General features: G+C 44.5%; 3 protein-coding genes and 1 non-coding gene across 6 annotated transcripts; 3 read left to right on the top strand and 1 right to left on the bottom strand.

Annotated features, from left to right (window-relative positions):
- Window positions 1-2590: 2590 nt before the first annotated feature.
- rpl27a (ribosomal protein L27a) lies at window positions 2591-7632 on the top strand. The gene is made up of 5 exons (XM_049574855.1): window positions 2591-2651; window positions 3352-3415; window positions 3495-3570; window positions 4766-4940; window positions 7457-7632. The coding sequence occupies exons 1-5, from the start codon at window positions 2649-2651 to the stop codon at window positions 7583-7585; spliced, it is 447 nt and encodes a 148-aa protein (XP_049430812.1). The 5' UTR covers window positions 2591-2648; the 3' UTR covers window positions 7586-7632.
- Window positions 3866-3994, top strand: LOC125888166 (small nucleolar RNA SNORA3/SNORA45 family). Its single transcript, XR_007449299.1, has one exon. It is a non-coding gene; the product is annotated as a small nucleolar RNA SNORA3/SNORA45 family (small nucleolar RNA).
- A 1996-nt stretch (window positions 7633-9628) lies between the features above and the next one.
- Window positions 9629-14178, top strand: akip1 (A kinase (PRKA) interacting protein 1). 2 transcript variants are annotated; one of them, XM_049574852.1, is made up of 5 exons: window positions 9629-10016; window positions 12233-12398; window positions 12485-12559; window positions 13045-13185; window positions 13879-14178. In XM_049574852.1, exons 2-5 carry the CDS (start codon window positions 12237-12239, stop codon window positions 14026-14028), a joined length of 528 nt encoding a protein of 175 aa, XP_049430809.1. In that variant the 5' UTR covers window positions 9629-10016; window positions 12233-12236; the 3' UTR covers window positions 14029-14178. The 2 variants fall into 2 exon arrangements, with proteins under 2 accessions (XP_049430809.1, XP_049430808.1); XM_049574851.1 differs by having other exon boundaries at window positions 9635-10016; window positions 12228-12398; window positions 13879-14175.
- Window positions 14179-14203: 25 nt separating this feature from the next.
- lg4h11orf16 (linkage group 4 C11orf16 homolog) lies at window positions 14204-19943 on the bottom strand. Of its 2 annotated transcripts, none has more exons than XM_049574839.1 (9): window positions 19698-19943; window positions 18736-18907; window positions 18235-18497; window positions 17789-18151; window positions 17078-17166; window positions 16817-16952; window positions 15587-15842; window positions 14681-15166; window positions 14204-14465 (listed from the first exon to the last, which is right to left on the bottom strand). In XM_049574839.1, exons 3-9 carry the CDS (start codon window positions 18439-18441, stop codon window positions 14248-14250), a joined length of 1755 nt encoding a protein of 584 aa, XP_049430796.1. In that variant the 5' UTR covers window positions 18442-18497; window positions 18736-18907; window positions 19698-19943; the 3' UTR covers window positions 14204-14247. The 2 variants fall into 2 exon arrangements, with proteins under 2 accessions (XP_049430796.1, XP_049430795.1); XM_049574838.1 differs by having other exon boundaries at window positions 18736-18862.
- Between the last annotated feature and the right edge of the window lie 17 nt (window positions 19944-19960).

Raw genomic sequence — 19960 nt, 5'->3', positions numbered from 1 at the left:
CACCTCTGTGACTCACTCTGTGTGTGGTGTGTTTGTCTGCAGAGACTCAGGCTCTGACAGTTTCATAACTGTGTGAAAAAGTTTTGTATACTTGCATTCAAATCCGTGAATTTGTAAAAAAAATATTTGAACTAATGCATTTTATTTTTGAATGTGTAGCCTACAGAGATCCGTAGCTGTGCATGACATTTCGTTAACAAATTAAAAAGATTTGCACAATTATGAAAATATTTTGCAGTTGTGAATCAACTTTTTACAGTCACATTTTTTTTTTTTTTACAGTTACGCATCAAATTTTCACAGGTTCAAAACTATGGAATAAAATTTATTCCATGTATTTTCATCCCTCTTTCTTTAATGATGTAGAAGTCATGAATCTGTTATTAGGGGCAGTAAAAAATAAATGTTTTCAACAAAGACATTAATTTAAAAATCATCTGAATGATGCAGATGTTACACAGAGGTGAAAGAAGTACTCTGATCATTTGTTTAAATAAAGTAGCAGCACCACACTGTACTCTGTGTGTAGGCCTACTCTGTGTACTGTGTACTCTGAGTACTTGGTCTACTCTGTGTACTGTGTACTCTGAGCACTTGGTCTACTCTGTGTACTGTGTACTCTGAGTACTTGGTCTACTCTGTGTACTGTGTACTCTGAGTACTTGGTCTACTCTGTGTACTGTGTACTCTGAGTACTTGGTCTACTCTGAGTACTCTGTGTGTAGGCCTACTCTGTGTACTGTGTACTCTGAGTACTTGGTCTACTCTGAGTACTCTGTGTGTAGGCCTACTCTGTGTACTGTGTACTCTGAGCACTTGGTCTACTCTGAGTACTCTGAGCACTTGGTCTACTCTGTGTACTGTGTACTCTGAGCACTTGGTCTACTCTGTGTACTGTGTACTCTGAGTACTTGGTCTACTCTGAGTACTCTGTGTGTAGGCCTACTCTGTGTACTGTGTACTCTGCGCACTTGGTCTACGCTGTGTACTCTGAGCACTTGGTCTACTCTGTGTACTGTGTACTCTGAGCACTTGGTCTACTCTGTGTACTGTGTACTCTGAGTACTTGGTCTACTCTGTGTACTCTGAGCACTTGGTCTACTCTGAGTACTCTGTGTGTAGGCCTACTCTGTGTACTGTGTACTCTGAGCACTTGGTCTACTCTGTGTACTCTGAGCACTTGGTCTACTCTGTGTACTGTGTACTCTGCGCACTTGGTCTACGCTGTGTACTCTGAGCACTTGGTCTACTCTGTGTACTGTGTACTCTGAGTACTTGGTCTACTCTGTGTACTGTGTACTCTGAGTACTTGGTCTACTCTGTGTACTCTGCGCACTTGGTCTACGCTGTGTACTCTGAGCACTTGGTCTACTCTGTGTACTCTGAGCACTTGGTCTACTCTGTGTACTGTGTACTCTGAGTACTTGGTCTACTCTGTGTACTCTGAGTACTTAGACTCTGTAATAACAAGTTCTGCACTCAAAACTTCACTGAAGTAAAAATCACAAAACAGCATGAAGGCACATTCCAAAGTAGGCCTACCGCAAGTACCAAAAGTAAAATTACTCATTACACAGGATCCATCATTTCAGAGCCATTTATATCTGCAGTGTGAAGGAGTAACTAGTTACATGTAACAGAATTACATAAATAAATTATAAAACAAATGTAATTAAACTACAGTTAGCAGTCAGAGTGCTGGTGATTACAGAGGGCTTACATATGAATATTTTATTTCAGTATAAAGTACAGTGCATTTTCATCAAATATTTTCATCAAATAAAATCAAACGTTATTCATACAGCACATTTCATACAATCATGGAGCCCAAAGTGTTTCACAGAGCAGATTTAAAACAGCACAGAAATAATCACAAGTAAAGAAGCAGACATTACAACAATAAAATATCTAAAAGAAATTAAAAAAAAAACCCCAAATAAACACGAGGTGGAAAAAGAGATTTATATTAATATTAATTGTTTCTAATTTTAGTAATATTTATATAATATTTTATAATTACATTTTTAGGACTTTTTAGCTTTATTGCCATTTAAAACAAAGTAATTAAAATAGTTACATTAGTCATTACATTTTAAACAGAGTAATCTATTACATTTCAAAACAAACCTTCTCATGATTATTGTTTCATAATTACTGATGAATGTTTTTCATCACTGATGTGCAGCAGGTGAAGGTGGAGCTAATTTCATCTACTTTATGGACAGGCAGGTATCTTACTCCATAAATTACTATGATAATAATATTATGTTAATAGCAGCCTATATTCAGTACGGAGGATGTGACTCAGCAAAGTAACTTAAACTTTATGATAACTTTATGACATTTGTTCCCAGTGTGTAAAAGTAGTAACTCAAATGAAGCAAAAACCTCAAAGCTGTACTTAGGTAAAGCACTTGAGTAAATGTACTTAGTTACTTTCCACCACTGAGTAAATGTACTTAGTTACTTTCCACCACTGAGTAAATGTACTTAGACCCCTCCGCTGCTGCAGGCGGCTGAATTGTGAATGTAATTCATCCACCGCTGGGCGGCGCTGTGACTTTCTCCGCACTGAGTTAGCGCCACCCAAGTCTCGCACAAAACCGCGAGGTTTCCAAATCCCGTTCCTCTTTCAACTAGCCTCCAAGATGGTAGGTGCTGTGATGAAACCCTGTGCTCTGAGATGTTGTTAAATCTGTGTCCATCCTTGTTTATTGTGACAGTAAACCATCATCTGATGGCGGCTAACAGTACATCAAACTCCTGACGTTACTGACCGGAGGATTTTAACCGTAGTGTATTAATATAACGTGAGTTAGAGATCGGTTAACAGTGACGGAGCTGTGCACGGCCCTCCGCTGGAGCCGCCAGCTAACACACTTCGCTCTGAGGTTTGAACAGCAGGCATTAAACCTGTGAACAGTCTGTGTGAGTGTGACCGCGGTGGTCCCGGTGTTAATGTATTAACGTTACCGGGAGCACCGTGCTAACTGTCCGGTTAGCTGTGAGCTGCCGGTAAACGCAGCTGAGTTAGCATTAGCTTCACTGGATGCTACACGGCATGAGAGCAGTCAGTCAGTGAGCGGCAGGGTGAAGGTGTTAGCGTTGTATGTTACCGTGTGACCATCTGTGTGTGTGTGTGTGTGTGTGTGTGAGTGTGTGAGAGAGAGAGAGACGTGGTCAGAGTTTACAGGCTGCAGAAACTGTTGATTCACTCAAACACCGTCGGGTTATTTAGCTACTTTAGCATCTCCGCTAGTGTTAGTTCTGCATGCTGTGATGGGACCATGATGATGATGATGATGATGATTGTTAGGTTGTCTAATCGGTATCTAATGTCTACACTGACAGCCTACCAAGAAGACCAAGACCAGGAAGCTCCGAGGACACGTCAGTCACGGACATGGTCGCATTGGTGAGTGTTGACCTGTAGTGAAGGTGCTCTCTGTGGTTCAGTCACACCTGAGTAACTCTAACATGTCCTCTGCTCACAGGTAAACACAGGAAGCATCCTGGAGGTCGTGGTAATGCTGGTGGTATGCATCACCACAGAATCAACTTCGATAAATAGTAAGTGCTGCATGACACAGTGACGTGTTGGAGCCGAGTTAGAGGTTCAGACCGCGACCTGTTGGACGTGTGAGGAGAAATATCACTGTGAGGAAGATGTTACTGCTGACAGATGGTCTGAAGAGGTCTGGTGACGGTTCAGCTACATAGTTTAGGAACATGAGCCTATGAACTAAACCTTTATTACATATGTAAACTGTAGATTCATCAGTCAGCTGTAACTTCTGTCATTAGAGTGACGCGATGCACAGATGTGTTTGAACCTGTTCAGTCAGCTGTTGAGATGAATGTTGTTCCAGAGACTAGAGTCTCATCTTGACATGACTCGTTGTCTTGGTGTGCTAGAGTCCTCTCAGAGTGAAGACTGGTCCTATTCACCGACTGGCTCTGTGTAGACCAGTCAGCCACATGGACAGTTACACACTGATACACCACGACCTCACTGATGCAGAGGCTGTAACAGTGTGAGATTTTCACAGTATGCTAACCGTCTCAAACTATCACGATGTCATCACAGTAACAGAAGGTTTTTGCTGGTTGAACAAACGTTTTGTGATAAATGAAACTTGAAACAGTTTTGTTAATGGTTTGTGTAAAGTTAGAAAACAACTCAAATAAAGGAGAGATTTTCTGTCCAGTTACATTTTTTGCTCCAGTATCATAGATGAGTAAATGAACATGGAGTTATTACTGTCAACTTTAATATCAGTGTGCCTTGTAACTGGTTTACTGTTGTAACTCTGAGTCAGTGGTCACATCAAATTGTCACTGTTTTTAGAAACATGATGCACACTATGGAAAGTGATGTGTTTAGACGTGTATTGACATTTTAAGCAGTTTTGTCACCTAAACACAGATAGTAGAATTAATCTTGTGTTTGCGCATGAATACAGAATCTTTCAGTGTGATCTTGCAGCTTGTTATGTTTCACAAAACTTAGTGGTCGTTCAAAAAGATAAATGATTTCTTTGGTTTTTCAAAGAAGGGTTTGCTTTGAATAAGCTCAGCACATGAATCTGACGACTCGTGTTCATATTGTCTGATCTGCAGAGCATCACGGCGCCTCAGAATAATTTATCACTCTCCACAGTACCAACAGACACAAAGCTGCCAAACACAGCCAGTGCTTTTCTTTATCTGATGTCTCAGAGACGTGTAGATCAACAGTTGACCTTTTGTTTCTGTGTGTCCTCAGCCATCCGGGGTACTTCGGTAAGGTGGGTATGAGACATTACCACCTGAAGAGAAACACGGCCCACTGCCCCACCATCAACCTGGACAAGCTGTGGACGCTGGTGAGCGAGCAGACCAGGCTCAACTACGGCAAGAAGCCCGATGGACCCGCACCCATCATCGATGCTGTGCGCGCTGTGAGTATCCACCAACAGTTTGATCATCAACAATATGTTCAGTTTTCATCTGTTAGAACAGTGGCTACAGTTCCATGATGGCTTCTCTTTCAGAATGAAATAAATCTGAATGAAATCATTCTGAATTAAAGTCTTTCCAGGTAGTTTACATGAGAAATATTCATTCTGAATGAGGGTTTACACGGAGATCAGTTTAGTCGCCGTTATTCAGGTCAACACAAGGTTTGGGGCAGGGAAGGTTTCTGATTGGATAGGGGGCGGGGCGGATGTTACATGTTTACGTTTACCAGAAGAAAACACTGTAGTCCTCGCTCCGGATAACAAGATGCTTGACGACGCCGTTTGCGCGCTATATACGTCATGGCGCCAGAAGGGCAAGGAAACGAGCATGCGCAGAAAGACCAGAATGAACTTAAAGAGGAATGAGTGTATACAAGTGTGAGAAATTCTTTCATTGGGAATTAGAAACGGAATATTCCAGCCCCTTACACCGGATTGAATTTTCAATCACATTGGCCATTTTCATTCTGAATTAGGTGTTTACAAGATCACTTTTCATAGGAATGAACTTTCATTCAGAATGAAAAGGGAATTAAACTGTCCATGTAAACGCACTGACTGTTGGCGTGTTGGGTCAGTCAGAGACTGAACATCTGAGACTCTGCTCGTCGTGACATCAGAACACGACGATGTGCTCAGTGTTTTTCTTAAGACTGAACATCAGCGTAGTTTAAAGACTAAAAGTAAAAGACAATATTTAATCTGGAGGTTTTAGCAGTGAGGATAAAAACCTTCAGATGACTTTGAGACAGTGCTGTCTCTGTATCTGGGGTCGTTAAAGACTGTAGGAAAAAACAAGATGTTTAATTTTAGCTGTTCGTAGCGTCCTCATTAGAACTATTTCTCAACAGCTATCAATCACTACGTTTACATGGACAGTTTAATTCCACTTTCATTCGGAATGAAAGGCCATTCCGATTAAAAAAAAAGTGGTCGTTCCGATTGAAAATTAAATCCGATTAAAGGGGGTGGTTTATTCTGTTTGTCATTCCGAATGAAACAATTTTGTGTGCATGTATACACTCATTCCTCTTTAAGTTCATTCAGGTCTTTCTGCACATGCTCGTTTCCTTGCCCTTCTGGCACCATGACGTATATAGCGTGCATAGCAACGGGCTGAGATAGAGCAGTCGGACTCGTTGCACTCACCGGTTTCCATTCTCCACAGCACGGTCTTCTACCTCCCTTCTTCGACCTTCTACCTCCCTTCTCCTCCTCAACAGACGAAGCATAAGCAGAACAAGGTTGTTGTCGTACTGCTGCTTCAAGAATATCAGCAAAACAAGCCCGATAAAGGCACTAAGAACGGCGTCGTCAAGCATCTTGTTATCCGGAGTGAGGACTACAGTGTTTTCTTCCAGTAAACGTAAACATGTAACATCCGCCCCGCCCCCTGTCCAATCAGAAACCTTCCCTGCCCCAAACCTTGCACAGACCTGAATAAAGGCGATTAAACTGATCTCTGTGTAAACCCTCATTCAGAATGAATATTTCCCATGTAAACTACCTGGAAAGACTTTAATTCAGAATGATTTCATTCAGATTTATTTCATTCTGAATGAGAAGCCATCATGTAACCGTAGCCAGTATCTGAGGTCCTGTCGTCACAGTGCAGCTGGCAGATTTGCTCCGTGATAACAAAACTGATTCTGATCAAATCAGTGTCCGTTTCCTAATCTTTGGCTTCAACCCAGAGTCCTGCACAGGTCCATTTCTTAGAACCCACACCCATAAAGCTCAGTACCAGAACCAACCCGTACCCATCATTATGTCACAGTCAAAGCCGTACCACTTTTACCGATGACACAGCTTTTTGTGGGTTACCTGCTGGTATCGGCCCGGTGCACAACTGTGTTCAGCCTATTTCCCAGTAAGCTTTGTTCAGTGTGAGATATTTCAGTGTTGACACACACCATCATCAGGGATGAACCAGGTCTGACGCTGAGACCAGAACCACCTCATAAACGTCCAGTCTCTGTCGTGTACGCATGAAAACTGTCCAGTGACAGCCTCAGTAGATGGAAAATATTTGTGAGGAACTGAATGTAATGTTAATCAGACCAAACCTGAACACACCAGTCAGCAGTGTGGGAACTTTTTGGCCTTTTGTTAAGTTAATTTGTAAAGTTAATCCACCTGTTTTATTTAACTCGCACCCTCCACCCTAAAAGGATCCTGTGGACCAAACTGGATTTAGAGTTGTTTGACTGTCATGGCCGACACAGGGGAGATTTGGTGTGAAAATCCAAACATCCACAAATTTACTGCCTCAGTGGTTTTGTGACCAAATTAAATTTCTCCTAGTCTCTGTAATGTGTTTCTCACATGCCAGTTAAATTAATTTAGTTCACAGCAGTTTATTATGGGCTGTTTACCTGTTGAAACGGTTTACAGAATGTTGTCAGATAAAATGCTGGCTGTTATCTGGTTGCTCTAACGTTGTTCTCATGTTCCAGGGTTACTACAAAGTCCTGGGCAAAGGCAAACTGCCCAAACAGCCTGTGATCGTCAAGGCCAAGTTCTTCAGCCGACGGGCCGAGGAGAAGATCAAGGCAGTGGGAGGAGCCTGCGTGCTGATGGCATAACGTTCCTGTCAGTGTGTTTTTGCAAAAATAAACTGTATAAATGGAAACATCATGTTCGTCATGTCTGATTAAATTATGTGCTGCAGTTCTGCTCAGTAAATGTGTCAGCAGGATTGTCACATGTATTTTTATGCCTTAATGCCGGCGTTAGCTATGACAGGAAGTATCATGTGCTCAGGTTGATGTATGAACGTCCATCATCCTTACTGCGAGGGAATTAGTTAAGATGAGAATTTGGTGGTCAAAGGTCAGCTTGACTGTGACATCATCATGTTTTAACGTCATATCTCAGGAACAGAAGGGGAGACATTTGGTCAGATACTGAATTGGTGACTCTAATCTTGAAACTGCTGATTGTATAGATCTTCTGTGTGTGAAGCATCCATGTTTTCACTGACATGGATGGAGACTGTCAGAGACACTGGACTGGTGGGCGGAGTCATACGACCACAGGGTGGACTGGTGGGCGGAGTCATACAACCACAGGGTGGACTGGTGGGCGGAGTCACAACCATGGGGTGGTAATAGGTCATTTAAGTGCAGTAAATTTGTGTCACTGATTGAGGCTCATTAGATATACAGTCTGGGGTCAGTGAGTCACCTCAGGGTCACTGCAGTCTGCAACATGTGGATTTAAAACATATCTCGAACATTTAAAGTAGAAATGAATTGAAACAGCAACACAGGTGTTTGAAAAGATTTCAGAGACTGAAGGAGCCGTGGGAGTGATGACAGTGTGTTATAAGGGAAGTGACATCAGAGACAGGCAAAGAAAAATAATATTAGATGACTTCTGTTACTGTTAATAATGTCAGACCTGTTGGTTTTTGGTCTTTTTAAAACTCAGTGTGGTGCAGCCCGTCACACAGGATGTGTCTGTGAGCAGGAAATGATCTGACCTGTCTCCAGGTGGAACAGTTTGAGCAGTGGAGGACTGAGGACAGAAATAAACCAGATCTCTTAATAAAGTAAAGATCTCAGAAAAGTTAAATATGACCTGATTAATAAAGTGTGATAGAACACACACACACACACACTGAAACACTGAGACTTAAATATAAAATAAACCAGTCCATAGCCATTGGTAGCTGTGTCCCCTTCTACCTATGCCAGTCCTCAATGCCTATGTGCAGTTTCACATAGATTGACCACGTCAGTGAGTAGAAAAACGTGGGACAGACAGAATGACTGACTGACAGAATGACACACTGACAGTTTCCGTGATTATGTACAGCATACCATACCATGACTTAGTCATACCAAACATTAGAAACAACACCAACATTGGTCCACAGGGGGAGCCACAGCGATCGGTCGCATTTTAGCCATTTTGAAGCATTTTTCTGTTGTTATAGCGCCACCCAGTTGCCAATTAGAGTTAAATTTCTCCAGTCACCTTGAGGCGTCCTGTTCTACATATCTACCAAGTTTAGTAAAAATCCATATGGCGGTTAGGCCTAGATAAGAAATGAGCTCTCTAGCGCCCCCATTTTGTTTGATGGGCTCAATAATGGAGGGGTCCCCTCAGATTATGTGTGCTCATATGCCTACAAAGTTGCGTGGTGATGGGTGAAACCCTTGAGATGTTCTACACCTTTATGTGATGAGCCACGCCCTCCGCAATATTCATTGCCTTATAGAAGCTCAGTTTTAGGAAGTTTTCCAACTTTTGCCAAGAGGGAACTTTAGATATTGCTCCCTAGATTATGTTCACCCAGTTTCATGCAGATCGCTCAAACTTCCTAGGAAGAGATCCATTTGAAGTGTTTTTCAAAAAATTCAAAATGGTGGAAAATCTATATAAGCGGAAGTTATGGGTTCTTGAGGCAAATGTGTTCCTCATGAGGAGAGGCATCTCTGTGCAAAGTTTCATGTCTCTACCACATACGGGGCATGAGATATGCCCATTCAAAGTTTGACATTTCAATGGGTTGCTATAGCGCCCCCCTTTGGCCAATTGATGTAATATTGCTTCATTGGCATCCTCCCATGACCCTCTACCACTGTGCCAAATTTCACATGGATTGACCAAGTCAGTGAGGAGAAAAACGTGGAACACACACGTCACTGTGGGTGTGTGGGTTGTGTCTGAGGGGGCGTGGCTTAACAGGCAGGACTTCCTGTGCTGACAGTTGAAAACAGCTCGAGCTCAGCTGAGCTTCACGAGCTTCAACACAAAGTGAGGACACATGGATGACAACACACCTGTGACTCTGAGGACTTTATTAACGTGTGTCTGTCGGTGACACGCCCACCTGCCCACCTGTCCGCGCGCTCAGCAGGTAAACTCGTTATTAATCCGTCCGGTCAGATTTGTTGACGCAGCGCGCGGAGAGCTGTGGAACAGAAAGTGACGTCAGCAGCGGAAGCCGGACCTGTTGGGTGTTTGAGTGTCCGACAGGAGATGAAGGTTCACTGAGAGAGAAGGAAGGTAATTTCATAGATACATATATAATCACATGTATGTGACATCTATGGGTAAATTACCATAATCCTCACGCATGCGCTGTTAGCTGTTGTCAGTGCTGCGTTCACTTGCACTGGTTGTTTTGTGTGTAACGTGTTTGTAATATTTGATTGTTGAATCAGTCAGATGATGTGATCAGGTTTGTTTAAACACCTGAATGTGGAGGAGTCACATATTCATGTTCTACTGAGCTCTGAGCTTTACATGTCTCAACTTTACATGTCTCAACTTTACATGTCTCCATGTTTAACAAGACGCAACTATTCATTTATCATCAGTCAGGGACTGTTCATTATTTATGAGGCCGGGGGGGGGGCGCGTATATAGCGCGCAAACGGCGTCGTCAAGCATCTTGTTATCCGGAGCGAGGACTACAGTGTTTTCTTCTGGTAAACGTAAACATGTAACATCCGCCCCGCCCCCTATCCAATCAGAAACCTTCCCTGCCCCAAACCTTGTGCAGACCTGAATAAAGACAATTAAACTGATCTCTGTGTAAACCCTCAGCTGTTTTTATTTTGGCTGCACTGGTATGTCTCCTTTCTAGTCTTCTGACCACTCATAGTCACACACAGTCACACTCTCAAGCTCCTCCTACACTGCCAGATTTTCAGCGAATGTTCGGCCGTTTTGCCGCCAAGCTGCGAGCGTTTAGACACACAGCGCCGGATTGGAGAGTTGATCTGAGGTGCCCAATTTTCCGCCTCGTAGGGTAGACATATTGGTGGAACCCTTTTAGTTTAAACAGACCGAGGCGGCCTTCTGCAACGGGAGGGGCTGTTGATGACTTGTGGGAGGGGCTGTTGATGACTTGTGGGAGGGGCTGTTGATGACTTGTGGGAGGAGCTGTTGATGACTTGTGGGAGGGGCTGTTGATGACTTGTGGGAGGAGCTGTTGATGACTTGTGGGAGGGGCTGTTGATGACTTGTGGGAGGAGCTGTTGATGACTTGTGGGAGGAGCTGTTGATGACTTGTGGGAGGGGCTGTTGATGACTTGTGGGAGGAGCTGTTGATGACTTGAGGGAGGGGCTGTTGATGACTTGTGGGAGGAGCTGTTGATGACTTGTGGGAGGGGCTGTTGATGACTTGTGGGAGGAGCTGTTGATGACTTGTGGGAGGAGCTGTTGATGACTTGTGGGAGGAGCTGTTGATGACTTGTGGGAGGGGCTGTTGATGACTTGTGGGAGGAGCTGTTGATGACTTGTGGGAGGGGCTGTTGATGACTTGTGGGAGGAGCTGTTGATGACTTGTGGGAGGAGCTGTTGATGACTTGTGGGAGGAGCTGTTGATGACTTGTGGGAGGAGCTGTTGATGACTTGTGGGAGGAGCTGTTGATGACTTGTGGGAGGAGCTTTTGATGACACGTGCGAGCCACTGGCGGTGGATAAACAGGAAACAGCTGATAGCAGGAATTAGCGAGCAGCTAGTAGCAAGAGGGAAACACAAACCTGACAGACACTGTAAAGATGAGCAACTGGGGAGACAAGGAATTGTGCGCCCTCCTTGTCCTCGCAAACGAAGAGGCCATTAACCGTCAGATGACGGGGACGGTGAAGAACGGGCCGACTTATGAGAGAATCACCGAAGGACTGACCAGCCGCGGCTTCCCTCCCACGTCACTGTTTACGTCACACGCTGAGCTACACGTTTTGTTACTTGCTCACGCCCCCCATTGCCCCGAAAAAGGCACATTCTGTATAAACAAAAGTAGGTAGGCGGCATTTTGCTGCACTCCCCGATTTTGTTTTTATACTGCCAATGCTGAAAAAAGACTGATTGGGCTTTTTTCATCTTTTCACTTTAAAACGTAGAATCTAATAAGTGATTTATGGAGCAGGGAGGGTCACACTGCAGCCCCCTCCTCTGATAGATAAAGAACAGTCTCTTAATCTGCCCTTTAATTTCTCAATAAAAAGATGAATGTGGTTTTATAATGTCCATAAACAGTGAGAAACGTCCGTCTCATCCTCTGAAGGTGAAGGTGATGCCTTCAGGGTCCTTCTATACTTCAGTCTGACGTCATAATGAAACTGTGAATCTTCATGTTTAATCAGAAGTTGTGATGTGTTTGATTTAAAACTGTTATTTTTCAAATATTTTGTCAGTCAAGTGTGTGTGTGTGTGTTTACTGTGAGGTAAAACTGTCTGAGATCTCTGCATCTTCCTCGTCTCAGATTAGGTCGATGATGGCGAGCCAGGCGTGGCTGGAGTCTTCTCTGCGGCGCTCTGCCAGTCTGGGTCGGGAGGTTCTGGAGCGAGCGTCCAGGAGGAGCGTCGACTGGACGAGCACCGGACCATCCCAGACCTCCACCACCACAGACGAGGACACACAGATCCCTGTCAAGGTGCCTGAAGGTCCTAAATGTCCTGTCTGTATGAACCCTTCCTTCAGTTAAAACCTGCTGTGTCTCACGTCTCGTGCTCTCCACAGAGGACACACTCAGAGCTGGACGACGTCTTTGGGACCATCGCAGAGTTGATGGCTCAGACGACTCAGCAGTGTAAGGTCAGTGCTTGTTGAACCTGCAGCCCGTCTGTGTTCACAGCTGCAGGAGCAGCTTTGGAGAGGTGAGTGATCGAGCCTCAGACAGTCACACTCATAAACTGACCTCAGGTCAGATTTAAAGTGTGGAATCAGTTGCTCATGGTGAAGCATGTCCATCAGGATCATGGGGTCATCAACACTCAGTGCACAGGATGCATTTAGACGTGTTGTGGTTCAGATACAGTCAGAGGTACTTTGTGTTTCTGTCCTCACGTTAGTCACTGAGGCTCTGTGTGCATCAAACTTTGAGCAGTTCCTTAAGTATAAGACCAAGATAAGGAGAAAAACTTAAATCCTTAGTAAAGGTTTTAAGGAGACCTTAAGGAGCAGACTTGAGGGTGTTTTGTGCCACTGATTTTGTTTCCAAGGAAACCTGAAGTCAGACTGTAAGGTGCTCTGTGTGAGCGGCTCCTGGACTCTAACCTGTGACTGTGTGTGATCTGCAGAGGTTTTACGAGTCTGGCCGCTGCTCTGAGCCCAGCCACGCCGAGAGGAACCATGTGACCAGGTTTCACTCCCGACCAGCTGTGAGGACGACGACAGCTGCACAGTCACACAGGAAACACGTGAAGGCTCCGCACAGCAAAGTAAGAAGAGTCTGCTGCTTCGTCTGTGATCTGTCACGTGTTGTTTTTGACTGTTGTGACATTAAAATTAGATTTATACAGTTAGGTCAGAGCGAGCGCTCTGATTGGACAGGAGTTAGTCCCTGTGTGCTGATACAGTTTAACAGCACTGAGACTTATCACTCCGCTCTACAGCTGATCTGAGCCAGTAATATGTTGATGGTTCGTTAGCTGACATTAAGGCTCGTGGTCACAAACTGATGAAACGTGACCACAAATAACATTTGAGTTAAATAATGAACGGTCAGAGAAGGACGCAGGGACGGAGAGAAGCCCGAGTACTTCACTGTAGACGTCCAGGTGTGATCACATGACATCAGAAGACGATGCAGCGTATTGATTAATCTGTTAACTCACCATCATCAGACCAGTTCCACCAGAGCTGTTTTATTTGTGCCAGGCTGTTAACATGTTGATTACGACATGTTAACATGGAGCTCTGTGGGGACGCACTCTAGTGGACGTCAGAGGAACTGCAGAGTGTGGCTTCATGTCTCAGCCTCAGAGGCTGCAGCTGCAACAGATGCAGATTTTGAGCATCAGTAACGTCCTCTGTTGGACACGAGGAGAACTTCACTCTGCTCCCACTCCTCTTGTCCTCGGCTCTGTCGGCTGCTTAAGACCTTTCCTAAATTAGCGTCTCTCTCTCATCAGGGTCGTGTGTCGTCGTCAGGTGAAGATTTCTTCATTGAGGTCTCTCCAGGGACGTACGCCGTCACCGCCAGCATGCCCGAGTTAAACCAGCAGACTCAGCTGGTCAGCGTCAGAGCGGGAGAAAGTGTCAGCCTCACCTTTGACCTCTGAGCTGTCACCTGAGCCAACAGGTGACCTCTGACCTCCAATAACAGAACTGACCAGTATTAAAGCTGTGTGTTTTTGTGCCATATTTTTACTGAGTGTTTTATTATGTAGATGTTGTATCTTTATGATGTTTGTACCTGCACCAACGCCACATCAGTTTATTAAAATAAAGTATTTATACCAGTTTCTGGAGTTTCTAGACTTCCTGTCTGCACTCTGACATCATGTGTAAACAGCGGCGTCTCCAGAGAATGGTCGCAGTCCAGCCGGCGGTCGAGGTTTGAAGCTGCTGGTTCCTAAAACATCTCTGATGTCAGCTCGTCTTCCTTTAGCAGCAGGAAGTGACTGAAACAGAGAGCTGTGATTGGGCGAGGCGCTGATCTGAGGAACGGGGAACGGGAACCTGGCGGGTTGTGGTGGTCTCCTCTGCGCCGTGCTGCCTGCGGATCAATACAGAAACTGATCAATACAGAAACTGATCACCATGATCAGAGCAGTGGTGTTGAGGTGATCATGTGACATTGACCCCAACAACTCAGGTTTAAACTCGTCTTAATCCTTAAACACAGCCCAGCTATCATCAGAGCAGCCTCACTGTGTGAATTAAATCTGATGACATCATATTTATTGATCAGCTGATTGGTGTGTGTCCCACCTGGCTGTGTGTGCTGAGGCTCTGGACCGGTTCGTCTCCAGTACCTCCAGGGAGGACGCTGCTGTTTACTCCTCAGCTTCACCGCTCTGCTCCCACCTTCACAGAGAGACGAAGAGGAGGAGGAGGAGGAGGAGGGCACCTCGGGGTCGCTCCTCCTCACATCTGTATCTTTGAGGTCCAGCTGTTTGTCTCCCTCCGTCCTCTCAGGCCCGTCCTGTCCTCCAGAGCTGGACGCACAGCTGGGTGGACAGAAACATGGCGGGAGGTTTGAGACGGAGCAGCAGGATGAAGGCTGACAGCAGGAGGAGGAGGAGGAGGAGCGGGCACAGAGCCAGCTGCTGCCCCGTCCGGAGGCCAAGGTCATGACGTGGAGCTCTCTGACGATTCTGTCATGTTGAGGGGACGAGATGGACGAGACCAGGCTGCAGGGGACCAGAGACACACAGCTGTTCCACATCAGCACCTGAACGCTCCCTAAACCATCAACTGGTGCGTCACACAGAGACAGAGACACATCAACACTTTATATTAAGAGCTAATAATTATCTAATAATAATATATTTAATTTTCTCCTTTTATCTAAAACTACTGACATTAAGTTAAATATTAAAGATAAAGAAAAACACAAACGAGGGGAAAGAGAAATATAAAGAAACTGATTTAAACTTCAGTCACAACATTAGAATGTAGATGTGCATTAAAAGTATATCATGGAACAAAATCTAATTTAAAGTTTAATAATGATGAAAAATATGAAATGCAGTTAAAGTAAGTTATGAAATATCAAAGACAAAAAAATGAGCATAAACAGAAACAGTCAGGAACAAACTGATTCAAACACATGAACATGTAAATACACGTTTTAAAAAGTGCATCACTTAATATCACAAACCAACACTATCTAACCTCCTAAACCATCTCTGCGTTGTGCGGCGGCCATCACTCTCCCCGGCCCGTATCTCCTCAGATCTGGTTCCCATGGCGACAGGACAGCATCACCAGGTACCAGACAGCGTGTGTGACGTTTGCTGAGGTTCAACATGTCGAGAGAACAAACCAGCTGCTTCTGAGAGGAGACGACCCCCAAACCAGCTCCTCCTGGATGGTCGAACTCCACGACCCAAACTCCTCCTCCTCCTCCTCCTCCTCCTCCTCCTCGGCCCTGAGTGTGGACACACAGGAAGAAGACATGTCTCTGTTACTGGGCAGCCTGAGAGGTGTCAGTTAACCTTTAACCCCGAGCACTGCTGAGGAGCAAATACTGAACCCTCAAACTGCTCCAGGGGCCCGTACGATGACCGACCCTCTGCTGTAACTGTGTGTGTGTGTGTGTGTGTGTGTGTGTGTGTGTAATAAGACACATATTTGAAAGACACATGTCAGATGCCTCATGTGGACAGACAGTCTGTGATGATGTGGACATGTTGTCTCTGCTGAGTTGACTCAGATCACTGAGATATGAGAATGAAAAATGACTTTCAGATTTCATGTCGCCTCGTTTACAGTATACATCAGTATAACCTGTTAACTTCAGGTTAACTTCAGATTAAGTTCAGGTTAACTTCAGATTAAGTTTAGGTTAACTTCAGGTTAACTTCAGATTAAGTTTAGGTTAACTTCAGATTAACTTCAGGTTAATTTCAGATTAAATTCAGGTTAACTTCAGGTTAACTTCAGATTAAGTTCAGGTTAACTTCAGGTTAACTTCAGATTAAGTTCAGGTTAAATTCAGGTTAACTTCAGATTAACTTCAGGTTAACTTCAGATTAAGTTCAGGTTAACTTCAGGTTAAGTTCCAAGTTAAGTTCAGGTTAACTTCAGATTAAGTTCAGGTTAAATTCAGATTAAATTCAAGTTAACTTCAGATTAAGTTCAGGTTAACTTCAGATTAAGTTCAGTTTAACTTCAGATTAAGTTCAGGTTAACTTCAGATAGTCTTTAAAAAGTCATTAGAGTGAATATTTGGAGTCCGATGTCTCTGAGTCACAGACACAGGAGATGTCTCACTAACACATGAATCCAGAGCTGTTCTGCAGCTTCCTGTCGTCATTTCGATCCTCAGTCAGTGAAACGTGATCAGGTGATTGACACCTGTCTGTAAATATGATCACATGTCACCATGCAGCGTCTCCTCACCTGTACTTCCTGTATCACAGTTCCTACGTAGTAGAAACCGTCCACCTCCCTCCTGGCCAGCACTCGGCATCCTGGGAAAAACTCCGGAGCGCCCAGTGTTTGACCAGACAGCATGTAAGGATTACCCAGACTGCACCTGGGTGACCACAGGAGGCCCAGAGACACGTGTACAGTACAGGTACGTCATTTCATCCGCAGCACACGACAGTAACTGTAACGTAAAATTAAAACTAAAAAACCTGTGTAACCATGGAAACCAACCTGAGCAGAGGGGACGACATGCTGTGTAGATTTAATGAGCAGAGACACCTGACTGGCTCTGATGACTCACTCTCCACGACAGGAAACACCTGGATATCAACCGTGACATAATCAGAAATAAACACAACAACAGTGACATGAACAAAACATATAGAAAGTAAATATATAATGCAAACAGAAATATATAGAGAGGGAAAAAAGAGTGTTTCAATATTAAAACCAACAGGTGTAGATTTTGGGCAGAGACCCAGGACACGTGTCCTCCTCAGTATTTTAAAAGCTTCCAATGAAACATGAACGTAATCGAAGAGTTTCACTCCGTCCAGCTGTTAGAACACGACGCAGAAATGTCTCTGGTAAAGTCGATGGTGTCTGACCTCAGAGACAGTCTGACAGGAAGTAGATGAAGCAGCTGTTCGTGGTTAAAGCGAGAAGAACTGTAACATTTACACCAAAACTTCAACCAGGAGACGCACCAAACATTCCAAAGTTTGTTGGGAGGCCCTCAGACCTCCTGCTGAATATGTGATGTTTGTGATGTTGCAAACACCTTTGTTCATGCATTTACACGTTCATGCACTCACACACAGCCTCACAAACACTTCAGCTACTCGCCACACTTCAGCCTCTGAGGGTTACAGTGATGGATGGAGCTGCAGGTCACAGTTAGAAACATTCACACCAGTTTATCACCAGTGAGTTGAGTCTCACCTTCTCCAGCACGCCACTCACACCTACAGGAATCATGTAACAGCTCCCCCTGGTGGCACGGCTCAGACACTGCAGGTAGTCTGAGGTGTGTCTGTCCAGGTGAACACCTGAGTCCTGCAGGTAGAAGACGTTAACGGGCCTCCCTGCTGACAGGACGGGCAGAGCTGCCAGGACGGCCTGCGGTTGGTCGGGGAGGTCGGTGCAGAGCAGGTGGACGCAGTGACAGGCGGAGTCAGAGAGGGCCACGCTCAGGGCCGCCAGGAGGTCTCTGCCGGGGCCACAGCTGATGGAGTGGATCCAGGACAGAGATGTGTAGACGGTGTCCGGAGCACAGGGGAGCATGTGGTGGGACCAGCTCGTCACCTGCAGAGTAAAGAGACAGAAGATCACCTGAGAGCTGTCCTCGTCCTCCGGCTGTGTGTCAGTGTCCGTCAGTCCGTCCTCACCTTCTCTGAGAAGGTCAGGATGTTGAACAGAGAGTCTCTGAGAGAAGCTTTCATCAGCAGTGTCTGAATCAGCAGCCGCTTCACTGACCCCAGAGCAGCTCTCATCTTCTCTGAGCTCTCCACCACAAACGTGACGTTACACCTCAGTTTACCCACAAACACAGGAAGCAGTGCAGCCTGACAGGCCGCCGTCCGTCTGGACGTCATCCCCACACTTTAGTCTGTATCAGAGGGGTTTGACATCATCTGAAAATCCAGAGTAACTAAAAAAAGATCAGAGATAAAAATCAGACAAGTTACTGAAAACAAAGAGACTAAAACGAAAACAAAATTCCTTGCATTTATAGTTTATTTTTTTGCACTTTTGGTTCAACCTTTTTAACGAGTTTTGTAGATGCAAAGTTTAAACGTCTGACACACCCAGTGAAACGTAAAGTGGTTCAGTTGTACTGCATATTTTACAGCACAAATAAACAGGCTCCAGGAGAGCCAGGTTCATACCTGCAGGCTGAGGCTGAGGCTGAGGCTGAAGCTGAAGCTGAGGCTGAGGCTGAGGCTGAGGCTGAAGCTGAGGCTGAAGCTGAAGGTGAGGCTGAAGCTGAGGCTGAGGCTGAGGCTGAGGCTGAGGCTGAGGCGAGGAGACAAACAGCCTTTACACTGACCCTCAAATCCTCTGAAATGTTTCGGGGCCACTCACAAATTTAATGTAGAAATGCCACAAATACCAGAAACAGTAACACTGAATCTTCCTGCTTGTTTTGTTCAAAGATCAAAATTCACTGACACATGAATCTGAATGTGACGTCTGACACACTCTAAAGAAGGATTCATGCTGTTTGTGGATAACGTTTCAAATAAATTATTTTTTTCAGCATAAAAAAAATGTTTAGTGTTTTAATCAGCTGACAACTTATTTGTGTAAATTGTTCAAAATCATATGTATTCTTGACACTTTGAGTAGAATGAAATTAAAATAAACGAGAATATTTTAAACTAAATAATTTGACCCACAGCTGGAGTGACTTTACAGATTTTACGAACAAAACGTGATGAATTTAAAAAATATGACCCTATGATACAAATAAAACTGTCATCAGTATCTGAAGAAGTGAAAATGTGCTCCACCAGCTGTAAAGTTAAAATGCATTTATACACATAAAAGCATCAGTGATAATATTCCAGTTATATGATTATATATCATAATAAAACTCTCTGAAAGAACCAACAAAGACTTTCAAACTGAACCTACAGTCAGCTGTTCAGACTTTTACTGAGTGGAGTACTATTACTTTTACCTCAGTACAGTATCAGAGTACTTCTTACTCCACAGATCAGAGAGTTTCCTCCTCTTCAGACGGATGACAACAGGAAACACATGTGTCATGTTGATGTTACAGGAAGCAGTTAGGGACATTTCTCTTTAGTCTTATAACACAGATAAATAAAGTCAGAGGGTTCATTACCTTCAGTCAGCTGCAGACGACAGCCTCGCCTCACTGTTGCTGTTGGTTTCCATGGAGACGTGTTCAGACCCACAGTCAGTCTTCTTCATGTCCACTGGAGGGACTGGAGCGTTACCAAACACTACTGTCATGTTACGGTTGTTATGGTGCCGTCAGAGGTCAGCTGATCTCTACTTCCTTTAACCTGACAGACAGGAGTGAGACCTGATCTCTGCTGAGCCTCCTCTGGTTTTACTGACAGCTTTAATCACCTCGGACATTAA

This window comes from Epinephelus fuscoguttatus, linkage group LG4 (genome assembly GCF_011397635.1).
Source record: "Epinephelus fuscoguttatus linkage group LG4, E.fuscoguttatus.final_Chr_v1".
Classification (NCBI taxonomy): domain Eukaryota; kingdom Metazoa; phylum Chordata; class Actinopteri; order Perciformes; family Serranidae; genus Epinephelus; species Epinephelus fuscoguttatus.
Note: the sequence above shows the minus strand (reverse complement) of the source record. Positions and strands in the feature narration are given on the sequence as shown.